The 19,091-nt window shown below is 31.5% G+C and overlaps 1 protein-coding gene across 10 annotated transcripts; it reads left to right on the top strand.

Moving 5' to 3' along the window:
* Nucleotides 1-6,854: 6,854 nt before the first annotated feature.
* Nucleotides 6,855-16,941, top strand: LOC129914405 (phospholipid phosphatase 5). Of its 10 annotated transcripts, none has more exons than XM_055993640.1 (6): nucleotides 6,855-7,004; nucleotides 7,081-7,128; nucleotides 7,334-7,537; nucleotides 7,702-8,060; nucleotides 16,127-16,509; nucleotides 16,573-16,941. In XM_055993640.1, exons 3-6 carry the CDS (start codon nucleotides 7,370-7,372, stop codon nucleotides 16,917-16,919), a joined length of 1,257 nt encoding a protein of 418 aa, XP_055849615.1. In that variant the 5' UTR covers nucleotides 6,855-7,004; nucleotides 7,081-7,128; nucleotides 7,334-7,369; the 3' UTR covers nucleotides 16,920-16,941. The 10 variants fall into 10 exon arrangements, with proteins under 10 accessions (XP_055849615.1, XP_055849617.1, XP_055849611.1 ...); XM_055993642.1 differs by lacking the exons at nucleotides 16,127-16,509; nucleotides 16,573-16,941 and adding exons at nucleotides 13,432-13,817; nucleotides 14,019-14,746 and having other exon boundaries at nucleotides 6,864-7,004; nucleotides 7,387-7,537; XM_055993636.1 differs by lacking the exons at nucleotides 16,127-16,509; nucleotides 16,573-16,941 and adding exons at nucleotides 13,432-13,817; nucleotides 14,019-14,746 and having other exon boundaries at nucleotides 6,864-7,004.
* The last annotated feature ends 2,150 nt before the right edge of the window (nucleotides 16,942-19,091 follow it).

The following is a 19,091-nucleotide window of genomic DNA, read 5'->3' as shown; positions in this document are numbered from 1 at the left end:
CATACATTGGCTAGTTGGTGCGCATGGAAAAGAAGTTAATTGTCAAGCGGAAGTTTGTTCATATTGTCTTCAACATGGCTTTGGCTAGTTTTAATTGTACAACAGGCATTTGGAGCAAAACATCAAGTACTTGTAGACCAGAATGATGTAGCTGTGGCTTGTGTCTTGTGTCGCTGTCAAAGTTAAAAAGTATGAACCACGGCGTTTTTCTTTGCCACAAGCGAATTTCCATTCTGTTCAGCCAGGGGTGTTTCTTCAAATAATCAAAATCCATTTAACTGAATCCTATTATTCCAGGAGTTTGAATGCAAAATGCAATGCAACTTTTGAGGGAGACGAAAGTGTTTCTGGCTTCTGGGTCTCTCCGTGCGACATGCAGTCATATTCACAAGACTTAAAGAAAGTCGTGGCTTCGGCCAGCTATGACAACACAATCAAAAACTATAGAAGGAGAGAGACGTGAATGTGAAGCAACTCTAGCTTCACACACCTCGACAGTTTGGATTATTGCATTTGATCAATTCGTTAAACGACTGGCTTCCTTCTTCGATGTCAAAATCTGGCAGGCATACCTGCCTGGCAACGAAGGACGTCCATACACCTGACAACGAAAGCGTGTGGAAGTGCGTGTGCACCATTTCTGAGGAAATAATTACATCCGCATTTTCAAGGAAGACGAAGGTTCGTCAAAGAACGACCCAACATTTTTGCTGGTCGCTGCTGTGAACAAGGTGCATCTGCAAGACGTCAACTGTGTGAAATAGAATCCTTCAGTAGCTGGCCAATTTCTGTCGTGTAGTGACGATAGAAAAATAAAGATTTGGAACTTTATTGAATAGTTATTGTCCAAAAGAGATAGGGAATACATATATTTCTATTGAAAAAAGTTAATTATACGTAAAAAAAATACGAAAAAGTTGTTCTTTGTTTTTATTCATTAAAAGAGGAGCATACAAAGTTTTTAAAAGTTATCTGGTCTTGCGGGGACTGAGCCCAATAACCACGGACAGTCTGTCCTGACTGGCACTGAAGATGTTTCCCAAAGTTTTGGAGCAGTGAAACGGCATCATTTTTTTTCAGGTTTGATGTTCGACAGCGAGTTTGTAAATGCTCAGAATAATGAAGAAAAGGCTGGAAGTTTATATGTATATAAATGATAAACAAATTTTTTATAGTTATTAGAGAAAAGTACAAACCTTTATCCAGAACCTCTTTGAATTATTCCATTTTGCAAACAAATTTGTTTACGAATTTTATTAATTCTTTAATTAATTAAACATTTAAATGTGTCAGTCGTCAACATGGTATAAAAAGAGAAGGTATGATCATTAGAAAAAACTCAGTATCGAGAACTGTCAAAACTTATGGCTACTTAAGGTTTTGACAGCCCAGCCCATTGAAATAGTTGTTGTAAACAAATTTGTCTGGGAAATTGTTGTTGCTTTTGACTTTGCCAAATGCCAAACGTCAAAACCTTATTACCCCATTTTGTAAGATGGCGGCTCTAATGATCATACCTTGTCTTTTTATACCATGAGTCGTCAACATATGCCTGACACGTAAAATTCAAATTTGAGTGTTGACACTTCTTGTCAGTCCAAATGAGATAATTTGTAGTGAAAACACTTTTTTGCTAAGCTAGAACTATAATTGGCGGATGGAGTCGGAAGCTACTGTCAATTGTTGTTGTTTTTCATAAGTTTTCATCCGACGAGTGCGCTCGCAACCGCACTAATTTACCAAATTTACCAATTTACTCTAATTTACCAAATTACCTCATTTGGGGTGTAGTGAAAACATACAGTACACATAAGCTGCGTTCCTTTGGAAATATTTATCTACTTTTTAGTACTTAAAGCTGCTTTGAACTACCCAGCAAACGCAGAACTACAGAAAAAACCGGTGAAATATGTACGTAAAAGAAGTACTTCTTTTCCACTGAAAAAAGATAGGAGCCCGGGAAAAAACTCAGTTATATACTTTCTGTATATAAGAATACGTGAAGCAGCTATCTCTTTCTTGCATGCAAGATGAAATAAATTTCCCCTCCATTAATAGTACAGACAAATGTACTTCAAAAGTGCATCAGCGAAGCACTTCTGGAAGTGGTTCTGATGTACATTTTGCAGTACTTTTTTACCTACAGAAAAAGCACTGAAACTTGTACTTTTAAAGTACTTATTTGGAGCACTTTCATGGGTTTATATCCGTACTGCTAAAATCCATATTTTAATTTCATCTGAAAATAAAAAAATCTTCAAAACAAACAAACAATTCTTTTAAACAACTATTATTTAATATTTTATTGGAAAAACACAAAATATTTTTTTTTTGAAAACAAAATACATAAAAAAAAGATCCTTGGGCACGCCACTGTGGCCTGGCCAGTTGAGAAAAATGAAAAAAAAAAATACTCTGCAGTCTGCACTTTGGTGGTAGTTTTTGTCATAAACAAAAAATACCAAGACTGGAAACTTTCGTACGTCTTTCCCCCCGAAACCCTTTTGTGTACAGTGCTGTCTGTGAATATATGTGAAAGCCACCACGTTGGTAAATGACGTTAACACGCACACATTTATAGATTCACGACATTCACCACACATTTGACACGAACACAACGATAGGTTCACGACATTCACCACACCTCGCAGCTTGTAGGCAAACGTCAGTTGATCGCCGAGTTTCCAGTCTTGGTATTTTTTGTTTATGGTTTTTGTATCTTGTTTTGACTTTTTTTTTCTAAATGCTCAAGGCTGAAGCTGCTGTAAACTCAGTCAATGATGTCTGGAATTGATCGCCACTAAAAGACAGAAAAATCAACAACTTTATAATTTATCAATTTTATAATCAGCATACCTTTATTTTCCAAATCAATTGGTGGATGTTTTTGTGTCATTTTTTTTCTAAATGCACAAGGCTGAGGCTGTGGAAATGGTGGTGGAATTTATGTGGCGTGCCGAAGAATTTGTGCGGTAGATTGTTTTTTTTTTTTAAATAGTTTTCACAAATAACACTGAGAAGATTTTATTTATTTTTTAAGTTAAATTGTTCTATTTATCTATCAAATGGAGCACAGAAATGTTTTTTTTCTTAACGAATATGTTGCTGCGGCTATCAACCCTGCAAACCAAACCTCAGTAGTTTAGGGGAAATTACAACCACCAACAAAGTCTATACTTTGTAGGTGTATGTGTTTCCTTATTTACCAAAATCTCTCCCCTCAAAATATTGTAGTTTTGTTTCTCCTGAAAAAAATAAACTCTTTGGTAAATGGGAGGAAAAGAGAGCGATGTATGCAATGCACAAAGTTTTGTCTCTTTTGTAATGGTGGCGCGCCATTGATTTGACTTTTCCTGCATTTTATATTTTCTAGTGAAACCTTGATAGCCGCAGCAACATATTCGTTAAGAAAAAAAACATTTCTGTGCTCCATTTGATAGATAAATAGAACAATTTAACTTAAAAAATAAATAAAATCTTCTCAGTGTTATTTGTGAAAACTATTTAAAAAAAAAAAACAATCTACCGCACAAATTCTTCGGCACGCCACATAAATTCCACCACCATTTCCACAGCCTCAGCCTTGTGCATTTAGAAAAAAAATGACACAAAAACATCCACCAATTGATTTGGAAAATAAAGGTATGCTGATTATAAAATTGATAAATTATAAAGTTGTTGATTTTTCTGTCTTTTAGTGGCGATCAATTCCAGACATCATTGACTGAGTTTACAGCAGCTTCAGCCTTGAGCATTTAGAAAAAAAAAGTCAAAACAAGATACAAAAACTACCACCAAAGTGCAGACTGCAGAGTATTTTTTTTTTTCATTTTTCTCAACTGGCCAGGCCACAGTGGCGTGCCCAAGGATCTTTTTTTTATGTATTTTGTTTTCAAAAAAAAAATATTTTGTGTTTTTCCAATAAAATATTAAATAATAGTTGTTTAAAAGAATTGTTTGTTTGTTTTGAAGATTTTTTTATTTTCAGATGAAATTAAAATATGGATTTTAGCAGTACGGATATAAACCCATGAAAGTGCTCCAAATAAGTACTTTAAAAGTACAAGTTTCAGTGCTTTTTCTGTAGGTAAAAAAGTACTGCAAAATGTACATCAGAACCACTTCCAGAAGTGCTTCGCTGATGCACTTTTGAAGTACATTTGTCTGTACTATTAATGGAGGGGAAATTTATTTCATCTTGCATGCAAGAAAGAGATAGCTGCTTCACGTATTCTTATATACAGAAAGTATATAACTGAGTTTTTTCCCGGGCTCCTATCTTTTTTCAGTGGAAAAGAAGTACTTCTTTTACGTACATATTTCACCGGTTTTTTCTGTAGTTCTGCGTTTGCTGGGTGGATAATTAGGTGTGTTTTTTTGTTTATCTATATAGATTTTGTGCAAAAAAACGACATCGGGATTTTTGAAATCCATGCAAATATTTGGCACCACTGTACATATACTTTGGCAGCTGTCTGTCAAAAATGTTGCTTTTGTTTTTTTTTATTTTAACTCCGAAGTGGGAAGGCCATTACATCCATGTTGGATGCAAACAAAAATTTTCATATGGCCATGGCATCCATGTTGGATTCAAAAAAATTGTTTTTTCACAAAAAACCAAAAATTATCTGTATATTCTTAGCTACATTTTAAGACCATGACCATTAACATTAGTTGCGTCGTTCTTGTGTTATAAGCGTTTGAAGGTAACCATATTGAATTTTTTTTCGATTTTTTAAAAATCAAATGTGAAAACTTTTTTATTTTTATTTCTAATTTTTCGAAAAAACTTTGGTAATTTTATATACATATCTGTTCAACAATCTTATAAGGATCCATTTAAGACTTTTATCTGAAAAGTGCATTGCGTATATCTCGAGATATTAACGTTTCAATGCAACCATGTCAAACAATTTTTTGATTATTTTTTTCTATGAGAGTTTTTTTCAAACCTCGTTTTCTCTGCTTTTTTTTTTTTGTTAATATTTTCAGATATTTTTGTATGAACACAACAAATAAAGTACCTTGGCACTACTGTTTTTATCGAGAGAAAGTAAAATCTGGATAATTATCTGGATTTTTCAAAAATCTATACAGATAAAGTTTTTGTTGTTTTTAACACGTAAATTGTTTTGATTTCAAAAATCTCGATGTCGTTTTTTTGCACAAAATCTATATAGATAAACAAAAAAACACACCTATTGTTAAAATGTCAAACACAAAAAAAAATTGTTTTGAAAATATTTTTATTTGCATAATTATAACAAAAATAATGTTTTTTTAGTCAAAATAAATTCTCTTGCATCATAAAATTGCAAAACTCTGTTTTTATTTTCATTTTATTCCGCTTATTTCCAAAAGAAAAAAATCCTTAAGTTAGTTTTGTAAAAATGTAAAATTTTATTTTTTTACAATAGATCGTGAACGCCCCTCTTCTTATCCACAGTAAATATTGAAGCATGAATGAAATCCATGCTATTTTTTTTCCTCCACCGTTGCTTCTTCTTTTTTTTCCATTTTTTATAATTTAATTCTTTGTTTTGTTCGGGTTAATTAATTTTCACTAATTATTTTACATCAAAAGAAACTAAATTACGGGACATATGAGTAGCGACAACCCTTATAAATAGAATAAAAAAGACAAACTGTTTATCATGGGCGACGCGACGGTGAGCTGCCATCTGTCAATAATAATTTTACACCATTGTATTTTTATTTTGCAATAGGGTTAGGGTATAGCAAAAGTGCAAGACCATTGTAAAATTTCAATCCATATATTTTGTTGTTGTAGTGTTGTAAGATTTTACACTTTTGCACTTTTGCAATGATACTAGACCAGTTGCATCGGATCGTGAATACCTCTAATCTCATGAGTCTTCAACTCATACCATGGAGGTGAGTTGGAAATAGTTACGATTTGTAACTATTTGACACTTCAAAACGAGTTTAGGAACGATGTTCATCTGTCAAATAGTTACAAATTGTAACTATTTTGTAGTTTAGGAACGACAAAAGTTAACGATAGTTAACAATAGTTAACTATTGTTAGAAAAAGAACGCACCTCAGGTCGGAATATATCACAGTACACATAATAAGGTAATATATTCCGAACGTTGTCAAAATTTGTTTGTCAAAAATGGGCACCAATCTATCAGGTCGGCTTTTAATTTTTATATTTTAATCGCAGTAAACAGGAAATTTGTTTTTGTTTTAATTTATAAAATGTCATTTAAAAATATTATAAATTGAAAAATAACAAATTTTCTTCGTGTTTCATCGCGGAAAATGGTAAATAATTGTTTAAAAATTAGTGGTGTGCGTGGTTTATCGGTTTTTGTGCGTTTTTCGTCGGTATTTTAAATAATTAAGAATTCGGTAGCTGACATTGGTCGCCAAAGTGTCATGTTTTGACAATCTGGCGACCAATGTCAGTTCGGAATATATTACCTTTTTATGTGTACTGTGGGAATATATTACCTTATTATGTGCATGGTATAAAAAGATAAGGTATGATCATTAGAGCCGCCATCTTACAAAATGGGGTAATAAGGTTTTGACGTTTGGCATTTGGCAAAGTCAAAAGCAACAACAATTTCAAAGACAAATTTGTTTACAACAACAATTTCAATGGGCTGGGCTGTCAAAACCTTAAGTAGCCATAAGTTTTGACAGTTCTCGATACTGAGTTTTTTCTAATGATCATACCTTCTCTTTTTATACCATGTATTATGTGTACTGTGCCATCCATCGATTTTAGTAGTAAAAATATGCCTTGAATGCTTTCATATCTTTCGTTTAAATAAAGTGTCAACACCGAAAATCTGTTCCACACAAGCACACTTAATTTTAACGAAACCATACAAAACAGCTGTCTTGAAAAAGCTCACTACCTCTCTCTCATCAAAAATCAAAATTCAAATTCAATTTCCTCATTTTTGTGCTTTCTAATTACAAAATTAATTTTCATAAAAAAAAATAAACAAGGAAAACAAATAACAGCTAGGTACAATCAATTGAACTTTATTACAAGTAAATTGCTTCTTTAGAAATTTTAAAATTCATTCTCACATTATTATTAGATAAATGATGTCATTCTCGTTTCATTATTCCTAACTTCTAAGGGATAGGTAATAATCGGCACAATTAAAACGCATGTGCTATAAATATGAATAATTTATCAAGTAAACAAAACTCACCTCTAGATTTTTTTTTTAGCTTTATTTTTTTATCAGTAGCGCTTATATAATAAACTACCCAAAAAATATTATTTATAATCCAATATTTGCCGGTGGTGGAGATAATCTTGGTGCTTTTGCTTTATTATTGTCTTAGTGTAATCGCAAAGGTTTCAAATCACAATTTTTGGCTATGTTATCCTCCTCCAGTAGTCTGAATGACCAAGATGTCAAACTGCGTCATCGAAATGCTATGACAGTTTCTGTTTCTGCTACAACAACCAGTCAACCAGAAAAAGACCCACCATACACGGGTGACATTATTCAAGATAAATTTCACACGGAACAAAAATCCGCAACAGTATGTAAATATCATCAATATCTTTCTAATAAAAACCTTATCTCATCTGATTTGATTCAATTGACTGTAGTCATTTGTGCCAAGTCATATCGATTGGATTGGTATTTTTTTGTTTATCTTATAATATGAAAAAAAAAATATCTTTTTTTTAATTTTTTGTATAGAAAAAACAATTAGTTGAAGACCATCATTGCTGTAGGAAATCTAGTGATTTACTCAGTAATTCGTCGTCATCGGTCAAGAGTAGCGCGAAGTCGAGTTCTTTAATGGAAAAACCACATCGTCGACAAACATTAAGTGAAAGTTCTGACGAAAGTCAATCAAACCAAGTTACGACAGTTGGTGATTGTATGGAATACAGAGGGAAGTCATCTGGTGATACAATGAGACCGAATTCTCTTCAACGTCAGACGTCTGCAACCAATTCAACTGGGGTCGCTGCTTCACAAAGCAGTATCTTGATGCGATATGTAAATATTTTCGTTGAGATTGCTGTTAGGGTTTTACTTGTTTACGGTACAGCGTAAGTATCTATAATATCATTATTTTATTATAATATTGCTTAGCTCTAAGGTTTTCTTATGTGCTAAGTTTATTTGGTCAGTTATTTTGCTGTTTGTGAAAAAGTTAAGCTTGAGGGTTATCAATGTTTCGAAGGCAGCTAAAGTTAAGATAAGATATCATAAACATAGTACCAGTTTATCACGTTAAAGTCATAATGTAGCTGTTTCAACTCATGGTATTAATAATTGCTGATGAAAGAGATTCGTTAACTGGTTCTTAAAAGAATTGCGAAATACTTTGTACACTTTGCCTTTTTTGTTTTTATCAAATATCTTAATAAATGAAATTATTGTAACTAAAATAATACTTACAAGAAAATGTAAAAAAATTTGAAAAAGTTAAAAATATTTCACATCGAAGTAGGAACAATGGAATATAAAAGGCTTGGCCACACCGAAGGGTACATGCGGTAGCGGTACGGGTAGTTGTGTGAAAAATATTCCACACCTAAACGTTGTTGTTCCAGTTTGGAATTTGTTTCATACATTTACACGTACCGCTACCGCATGTACTCTTCGGTGTGGCCAACCAAGCCTTAAAAATAGAAACATTTTATTTTGTTTAACGAGAGAATTCTCCCAATTTATTTAGCTAAATTTGCTATTAATAATTACAATAAATATTATAATAGGTATATAAAAATATAATATGTCATTTACAATGGCATTGGCAATTAAATAGATTGTTTAACAAAATTTATTACTTCTTTTTTAAATTCAAACTTATTACTTAGTTGTTTAAAATTATTTGGTAGATCATTGAAAAGTTTGAACCCTTTATAAATTAGACTGATTTGAGACCTTGTATTTATAAAAGCTTGCAGTCTAATATCCTATCTATTTCTTAACATCATTAATTTTAGTTCAGTCTCACATCCCTATGCTTAAGGTTTGTTTAGATATTAAATAACAGATTCATAATCATTTCAAATATGATGTGGTTGATTGAGTTACTAAAACTTTTCAAGTTTTAGCCGGTTTCTGCAAAAAAAAAAAAAAATCCAATTTCAATTTAATTTATTTCTTTATCAATTTTTGACACTGAACCCTTAAAAATAATAAGCAATAAAAATATATACTAGTTACAAAAATTAATAAAGTGGCTGCAATCTATAGATCTTTAGGATCTAGTGTCGAAGACAGCCAAAAAGAACCAAAAAGTTATTACAATACAATAAATTAAATTTAAATAAATATATGTATTAAGTGATACATATTAACAAAAATTACAATTCAAAAAAAATGGGAAAATGTTTTTTTAATAACTCCATACAAAATATTCAACTCGACTCAAAACAAAAAAATATAATATTAATTTGAGTGCTTTTAAACAACAGTTTTGAGTATTTTCGAGTTTTTTGTTATTTTTTATAATTTGAATCATTTGAAAACTCTCAAACGAAATCTCGAAGCTGTTGGTTAAAAAAAGCAAATTTCTTGAAGATTTTATGTAGAATCATATTTCAGTTAATTTTTTCAATGCTTTATTGTAAAACTTAAACACTTCTAAACATAACCAGCCTTATTTATTAGATTTCACTAAACAGCTTCTAAACGGCTCCATAGTTATACAATATATTTTCTTAGCCATTATAGTTATGCTAGGTTTGTGTCCAAATAAGTACTAAAAATGCAAAATTAGTACTTTTAATCACGATAAACAACTCTATCTGTCGATAAAACAACTCCATCAAATTCGAAAATAAACAAAAACTTGAGCTGAAGTTCTTGATGTCATACATTGTACATAAAATCAGGAAATTATATCAGGAAAAAATCTCTAAATTTCTTATTTTTTGTTTTAGTTTATTTCAAATTGTTCACTTAATTGCAAAAGTAATCCAAAAAATATATTCTTCAATGAAGAAAGAACAAATCATTGCTATGTTTTCTTTTTTTTTTTTGAAAATTATGTGATGTTCAAATGACATTTAAGCAAAATATATTCTTATTCAGACTCTAAACAACCTAAAAACGCATTTAGCTTATACAATCTCTATGCAACGTTGCATAATGTTATAAATAACAATTTTCTGTTTAAAGACATTATAAAGAGTACATAGTGCTATACACTGTCTATGATGAATTTATAAATAGGGCTGAACGTTTTTAAGGTTTATGTTGGATGACATTAAAATATTTTTGATAAATCCACGAATCTGCACCATTAGATTGTCGGGAAAAGTCACTTCTTATTACTTGCTCTATAGAACAAGTATTGGTTTCGTGTCAAAAAAATTCAAGGTTTTAATTAAAACTAATGTCGTTTTCGATTGGCTTTCCGGAAGCGTCCGGAATCATTCAGAAGTCTTCTGAAACCATTTTATTGGAATGAAAATGAAATTCTCTTCTCGATTTCAAATCAGAATCCACTCAAGAAGTACTAATACATGAATATTGAAATGCCAAAAAAAACTCAATCAGTGTGTTTTTTTTTTTATTCAAGAATTAATTGTTTTCTGAAATTAAAATTAATTAAAAAAAAAAAAATAGTTGCATTAAAGCAACGGAATTATTTATAATCATTATCTTCTTTGTCGTGGACCTCATAATTATTATTTTTCAACATTAATCCATGTCATTCGTTTGCCAGAAAAAAAATTAATTCAAATTTTTGACACATAAAATTTTACACAAACGCAAAAAAAAACAGAATTGAGTGGAAGCGATTCAAACCGTTTTATTGGATTTCAGAACGAGTGAATCCTCGAGTGAAACCAATCGAAAACGACATAACATTTCGATGCACAGTGGTACCGGTTTCTAAAAAGGGCGGCCATAGGGGATTATGGTAAGGATAGCAACAACATATACATGAATATGTGTGAGAATGTATTTTTTTTGCAATAAAAAAGAATAATTTAAATGAAAAGCAATTGATTTATAAAGAAATCTTGTATATAACAAAACGTAATGTAATGTAATTGAATCAACATACATACAAACAAATGATGAGTTATTTTTTAAAATAATTTATTTGGTTTTTTTTTTCAATTTCAGTCATAATTTTTATATTACATTTTAAATTTAAAGCTTGCTTAATATCATATATTTTTATAAAAATATGTACAAAAACTTAAAGAAAACATAAAAACTCAAAGAAAAAAAAATACTATGCAAAAGTTTTAGATATGAGAAATATGAGTAAAATTGAAGCAGTGGGTGTGAAAGAGTCAGTCGTAGCCCGTCGCACTTATTCGCAGACAGATTCAATTGTTTAGGAAACTACACATGCTAGAGAAAATTTATGTATATGAAATATTGATGACAACATATTTAAAAGTTTCGTTAAAGTGAGAAGAAAAACAAAAGTATGGAATTTGAACCTGTCCTTTTCTAGTCTGTTTTTTTGTTGAAAATTTTAAATAAAATAGAATTGTAAACTCTTTAAATATAGTACATACCTTGAACTTTAAGTTCCATAACAAAAAAAAAACTTTAAAAATAATTTTAACCGAAAAATACACTTAAAAGTTTGAGTTGATTCGGGACCAAAAAAAAGCACTGAAAGCAGACTTTTATTCGACAACTTTTCATGATCGATATGAAAAGTTCCGTTTTTTTCTCAAAATTTCTGTTATGCCATCTTAAAGAATATGTTTTTTATAACAAATATAACGAAAAATTACGTCATTATATTGACATCGATATTTCGGCCTATGGCCTACTACGGAACCACTGTGCGATGATGAAGAAATTAAGTTCAGTGGAAGGATTTTCTTGAAAATTGGTACAGATGATTTTTTCGAAATTTCTAAAGTTGTTTTTTTTTTTTTGTTTTATTTTTTAATATCTCTTTTAGAACTTGTACCTCCCATACAAATTTTGTATTGCATTTTTTTTTTCGAAAACGACTCTAAGGATTTCGATTAAATTTGGTGTGGTGTGGTCTAAGCTATTCTAACAAAACCTAGTTTTTCTCAAAAAAAAAAAAAAAAAATTGAACAAAATAAAAAAAAAAAATTTGTTGTTTTTTAAAATTTTTTTTTCTCATATTATAACCAAATCGATAAATTTCCAACGGAAAGCTGTATTTTAAATTATAAGAGCAAGTCCGTGCGATCCAGTCGTGCATATTATCTTTTCAATTCTATTGTGGGTCAATCAAAGCATTTTGTGATTTTTTTAAAAGTTTTATGAACACATTGGAAACGGAAGTCAAAATAAAAAAGGGCACGAATGTTGAACGAGAGTGTCTAGATTCGAGTCTTATGGAGAAAAAATTCATTTAGAGAAAAGTTAACACAAACAAATTACTTTAAGCTAAATTACTTTAAGGTACCATTGAACCCGAAAATACATTAAGTGTGATTAGTATAAAGTAATGACAAGTATTAAAAAAGGCAAATTTTAGTTTTAATCGACAAAAACTAAATAGATTATGAAAAGCGAAGAATATACCTATGCAGGCAAGAAACAGGACATTAACAGTAATTGACTGCCATAGTACAGTATTTTTTAAATGACTAATTCAATTTCAAAAAAAATTTGTATCGAAAAGTATTTAAATAGGTATAATGAAAAACAAAATTTTGAAAAAATAAAAAAAAAATTGTAATGAAGTTTTCGAAAACGGGAGATTGAATTTCGTTGTAATTTGGTTTTAGGTGTTCATCAATATTATTTAAAATATGGTCAACTTTTTTTTATTATTTTTTTCTAAAAATTATTCAGAAAAAAATACTTTTTTTATGGTTTAACGATTTTAAATTTTTTTCTAAAAATGCTAATTTTCCTGCTCCAATTTATTTTATAGTTTTTGTTTTCTTTACTTTGAAGAACAATTTTATGTTTTTTTATTTCATATTAATTTACCAAATTTGTATAAACAAGTTTTCAAAATTTGACCATCTTAGAACAATTTCGTAATAATAGTAATAATGAGAAATTAGTTGGTCAAAACCTTTCCCGCCCGAGTATTTTTTTGAGTTTTTTTTTTTATTGCAATGTAGTCTGATCGCATTTCTCACCACCATGGTTCTGTAAAAGATCGACTGTTGGTTTTGCTCCATAAGGGCCCTTTTATGACTCGCGATTAGAACATTCGACTCAAGTCGTACGATTTGGGAAACACTCATATCGTGGTCTTGCGATTAGAAAACTACAACAATCTACCCGCAATGCAGTCAGAATAAAGAAAACGATGTGAAAATATAATTTTTAAAACGCTAAATGGCTTATTAAAGGATCAATAACATTGATTCGCCAAATTTTTCTAGCGATTCGCTAGTCATAATAGGGCCCTCAGATTTAAGTTTTATTTTTATTTAACTTTCTTTAAAAGTAAACGTTATCTCTTCTCTCAGTTTTATGCTTGTATATTTTCTGCAGAAAACTGGAACGAACAGAATCATTTAAACGACAAATTCACCCAGAAGAAGTATGGCTTTACAAAAATCCTATTTCCAAAGACTATGTCCCCGCTTCGACTGCTCTCTTTTGGATTTTAGTCGCTCCAATCGTACTTATAACAACCCATTTTCTGATGTGTCGGGATAAAAAAGATTTCAAACAAGCTTTTTCTGCCTTTACCCTTGGCTTGGCCATGACTGGATTTCTGACAAGTCTCATTAAAATCAGTGTAGGACGCCCACGACCAGATTTCTTTTATCGATGTTTTCCCGATGGAGTTATGGGTGAAAGCTTCGAACAATGTACAGGAGATCAAAAAGTAATTGAAGAGGGCAGAAAAAGTTTCCCCAGTGGGCATTCTTCAAGTGAGATTAAAAAAAAAAAAAACTTATGGCGTTTTCGATTAGCAGTCCGGAAGCGTCCGGAATCATTCTGAAAAAATTTTATTCACACAAAACTGTCAGTTTTGTACGAATAAAACGCTTTCAGAATGATTCCGGACGCTTCCGGACTGCCAATCGAAAACGCCATTAATTTATTCAAATTTTATACAAATTGTTTTGTAGTGTCATTTGCTGGTTTTGGTTTCATGTCATATTATTTGGCCTCAAAGCTTCACGTCTTTAATGATCGTGGCCGAGGACAATCTTGGCGTCTATGTATCTCATTGGTGCCGATGTTTGTTGCACTAGAAGTGGCTGTCAGCAGAACATGTGATTATCATCATCATTGGCAAGATGCGCTGGTGGGTTCATTGATTGGGATATGTGTGTCATATTTGTCATACCGACAATATTTTCCATCTATTTTCTCCAAAAACTGCCATCGAGCGTATTCTTCTAGAAGTGGAATCTTAGCAAATAAAACAAACTGCTTTGTTGGCTCTGCCACTAATGCAGGTGCGGACGATACAGATGAGAATCAGCCGCTTATACGTACTGACAAAGAAAACAAATGGATATAAAATAGTTAATCATAATTTAGGACAATTTATCATAATTGTGTATATTTAGTTATCTGATATAGTTTTAAGTTAATATCAAAATTTTGTTCGTGTATATTATGTATAAGCTAAAAATTGCTTATTTATGGTCTTCCTAAATCATTCCCTTGTTTGAGACGAAAGTAGTGGAAATGTTAAATGCTGGTATACAAAATGATGATTATCATCAGTATTACGAATGTATGTTAAATTGGCAAGAACAAAATATTTATATTTATGGTGTTGATAAAAAACATAATTGTACTTTTGTATTGAAAAAATAAAAGCACACAAGCGTATTTATAATTATAATTATTTGTTTGCATTTGTTTGATTTTGAATATTTGAAAACAGAGGTTTTAAATTCAGAAAGTCCATATTTCCAAGCATTCAATCAAACGTGGAAACATCTCTAGTTTTTTTCTAGACTTCAAAATGATTTTTTTTTGTTTTTCCAACAAATGGTATTCTGGGAGGTACTCAAGTTTTGGTAAGTATAAAAAATTGGCGGTTAAATCCACTCTGTTTGGCCTTAAAATTTAAAAAAAAATTGAAATTTTGGTATTTTCTTTGAAATTCTATCTCAAAGTTTTCTTTAAAAAACGATTTATTTTAATAATTGAATAGAAGCCGTGTTTTTGTGTGGAATCTCAGTACTTATGTAACCGAGTAATCTTTTTATACTGTAAACAACAACAAACGATTAATACCTATAATCTTAATAATTCTTTCTTGTTGAAGGGTATAAGTTTATTGTTAGCTATTGTTAGAAGATAGTTAATGTCGTTTATTTGTCAATTCGGAGCCAGATATTAGAAGGAAAATACTGGGATAATCTTAGAATGCATACTCATATCCCATTTGCCACTTCAAAATATTGGTGGTGATTAAACAAATGGTGGTTTAGATTCAAACACACACTATCCTGAGTTTCACATGAACAAGATTCCCCCCGGAAAAATTAAATTTTACTTTACCCCTATTGTGAGTTCCGGGCGAAAAGTTGTTCACGTTCGGCAAATTTTCCGTGTTTTGAACCTATTTTCAAGTAACATGCTAGGTATTCGACAGCTCTTTAATCGCTTAAATTTTGGTGGCGAACAAGAAGCTAGATAAGCAGAAAGTATAAATTCCGTTCGGATGAGACTCATGATAGCTTTTAGAATTGCGGGCGAACACAAATATTTTGGGTGGAATAGCGCTGATTGTAAACGTTTTTTTTTTTTTTTAAGAAGTTATCTCTTTATACATATGTTCGTTGCGCGCAATCGGCTAATTATTGTTTGGTGCAGAAAAAAGTGATTTATTCATCAAATATGGTGCAACAGTCACTTCATTGAATCCAGAGGGAAAACATTATCAAATGGCGCCCAATAAAAAGCTTTTTTTTTTACTTAAATGACATTGTGTTGTTCCTTGTTTGAAGACCTCGTTTGGAAACCATGCAACTTAGAAGTCGTTTGGACTCCTAACGACATTAAATCTTATGTGTGTATGTGATTGTGACAACATCAAAGAAAGAAAATATTATCATATAGCCTAAAAATGGCGCCCAATGAAATCCTATTTTATATTCAGTAAAAATTTCGCTGTGTCTGTGTGTCAAATCATTAATTACATTGTTATGTTACTCATTCCGTACTCAATTTCTTTTATTTATTTATGATTTTTAAATTAAATCCTCATCTACAGACAAATTGAACGAATTCCTCCATTTAAAAGAAAAATTTTCGTGGATGAAGTGTGGCTCTATAGAAACCCAACAACCGAAGATTACGTTTCGGGAAAGGTGTTTCTAATATGCACTCTTATTGCACCGCCTATTGTTATACTACTTAACTTTTTATATTCCCGAAACAGAAGAGATTTGGGTCAGGGTTTTTATGCATACACATTGGGTATTACCCTTTGTCAATTTTTAACTAGTCTCCTCAAAATTAGTGTGGGACGCCCTCGACCTGATTTCTTACAACGATGCTTTCCAGATGGCATCATTGGTGACTTTGATCACTGCACAGGTGATATTCGTGTGGTGAATGAGGGCCGAAAAAGTTTTCCAAGTGGTCATTCAGCGTGTAAGAAAAAACAAAATCGAGTGTTTTATTGATTAAAATAAATAAATTTTATTTTATTTATAGTGACCTTTGCTGGATTATGTTTTATTTCTTATTATTTGGCTGGAAAACTTCACATTTTCAACCAACGTGGTCGTGCAAGTGGATGGAGATTAATTCTTTCAATAGCCCCGCTCGTTTTTGCACTAGAAGTTGCTGTTAGTCGAACATGTGATTACCATCACCATTGGCAGGACGTTGTCGTTGGTTCCATTATGGGAATCTGTATTTCATATCTTTGTTACCGCAGCTATTATCCTTCCATATTCGATGAGCAATGCCACAAACCACATTTGTCAAAAGAAAGTGTAGCAAAGATTAAGGAAAATGGCTTTGTTCTTGTACAAAAAAGCACAAATTCAACTGGTTGAATTGAATGTGAATTATAAAAAAAAAAAAAACAATAAAATAAAATAAAACACTTCAGGTCTTATTTTTAATTTTTTTATTTTCATATGGATTTAAATTCAAGACTCGTCTTAAAGTATGTAGGTACATTAAAGCCAGGGGTCAAATCGTCTTATACGTTAACGAGTAACTCATGAGCGGAATCTGTTCATTTGGCATGATGTCAAACGTACTGCAAACGACTTCGTATTGAACTGAACGGAATGTCATTCGTTTGGTTTGAAGCTTTCGAACAAATTGTAAACGGTTCAAAAAGAAAAGAAAATATAAGTACCTACATAAATATCTTATTTTAATATTAATTAAACTGTTTGAAATCACGAAAACATACATTTGGACATATATTAGCTGTGTTTTATTTTCCTCGTGATCCAGATCCTGGTTCTCCTGCTTTACCCTATCTCTTCGGTCCCGATCGGACACAGTCCTACTGAACCAGTCAGGCGCCTTAGACCGCTCGGCTATGCTCACATAGGGATGAACGAGGTCAAATTTGTCACAGAATTAAATATACCCTTTGCAGTATTGTATATTCTGCCAAAAATTACGTTCTGTTTGGTAACATATGCCGTCATCCCAATCGCTGTGCTCGTTTAATGTATTACGAAATTGTCTTTCGTACACTTGAGGTTTCGTCAACGGATGCGACGATTTGGCCCCAGGTTTAAATATTTGAATACAAATATTCCAAATACATACATAATGTAGGTAATATTTGTTTTGTTTGGTGAAAAAAAAAACTTTTTGATTGGGAGCTCTCTTCCGAATGCGATTCCCCGGGAGTTTTTATAAATAGGTTTCATTTGTTTTGTTTTGCAATTAAAATTAAAATTTAGTTATAGAAAAGACTGTGCTATTCGGCTCTAGCGAGGTATCCGTCGCACAGTGGTGCCATTGGTCGTTTTTGGCGTCAAAATACATTTGCACGGCCATTTCTGGACGAAAAGTCATGAAATTTGGTACACTGAATGATAATAGTATGGAGAATAAGAAAAAGCTGCCAATTTTTTTAATATTCAAAATGGCGGCTCCAAAATGGCGGAAAGAATGGGCTTTAAACTACTGATCTACTCATACTCTTCTGCTCGAGAAGATTGCATTAAAATCCGCTTCCGTTGGAGGTTTTAAGAACCAGTCTTCATAACCTATAAAAATATGTCAGTTTTATTAAAAATAATAAAGGTTGTCATTTGGAGGTTTCACAGCTGAAAAGTAAAAAAAGAAAAATATCCAAAGTGCCAAATCTGCTCAAGGTTTGGCTCTACTACAAAGTCTGCCAATGTCATTAGTTTAGTAATTTTCGAAAAAATAGCTGTCTTTTTTTATTTATTTGAATATGGATCAGGATCAATTTTATATGTAAAAAAAAAAATCCTGTTTTTATCGGGTTCATTTTCATTCAACCAAAAAATTAGTTCCATTTTGATAAGTAGATGGCTTTTGTACGCCATAGTAGGGAGAAAAATAAGAGGTAACGCATGGCCTTTGTATATAAAATCTATAGTACTATCATTGTATATATATTCTTATAGTACTCTCATGAAGTAGAATTTTCTATTTTGCGTCGCCACCGCTGGGATCGCTAGTTTATTTTATGTTTGAACCTTATGCAGAAAATTGAAGTGCAGATCTACCAAAAGATGTCGCTAAAGTATTTTCATGGATTGATAGTACTATAGAAATATATATACAATGGTACTATCATGAAAAAAACAGCGCCACCTAAAAAGTAAGCTAACGAACGAACTAAAAAATATGTCAAATTTCAAACAGAAAAGTATTTCTCATCTCCTTACTCCCATTATTGAATTCGATCTAAGCGCCTTCGCGACCACTCTACAAACTAACCACCACAAACTAAAAAATTTCACTTCATGATAGTACTATAGATTTTATATACAAATCATTTGTCGTTTATGACTGGCCAGATTTCGAAACTATTCCTATCATGAGTTATGTATTCTAATATATTAGTACTTATATTATATTAGTACTTATAAGTACTAGCAAGTACAAATTCTATCCTATCAACTCGAGCAGAAGATCGCGGCTAATAACGTTTTTTATTTAAATAAAATTTTCCGTTGTTATCATTGAAGTATTTATACTCACACAAAGATGTCACTACCTTTTCT

The sequence above is a fragment of the Episyrphus balteatus genome, chromosome 3 (assembly GCF_945859705.1).
Source record: "Episyrphus balteatus chromosome 3, idEpiBalt1.1, whole genome shotgun sequence".
In the NCBI taxonomy this organism is placed as follows: Eukaryota; Metazoa; Arthropoda; class Insecta; order Diptera; family Syrphidae; genus Episyrphus; species Episyrphus balteatus.
Note: the sequence above shows the minus strand (reverse complement) of the source record. Positions and strands in the feature narration are given on the sequence as shown.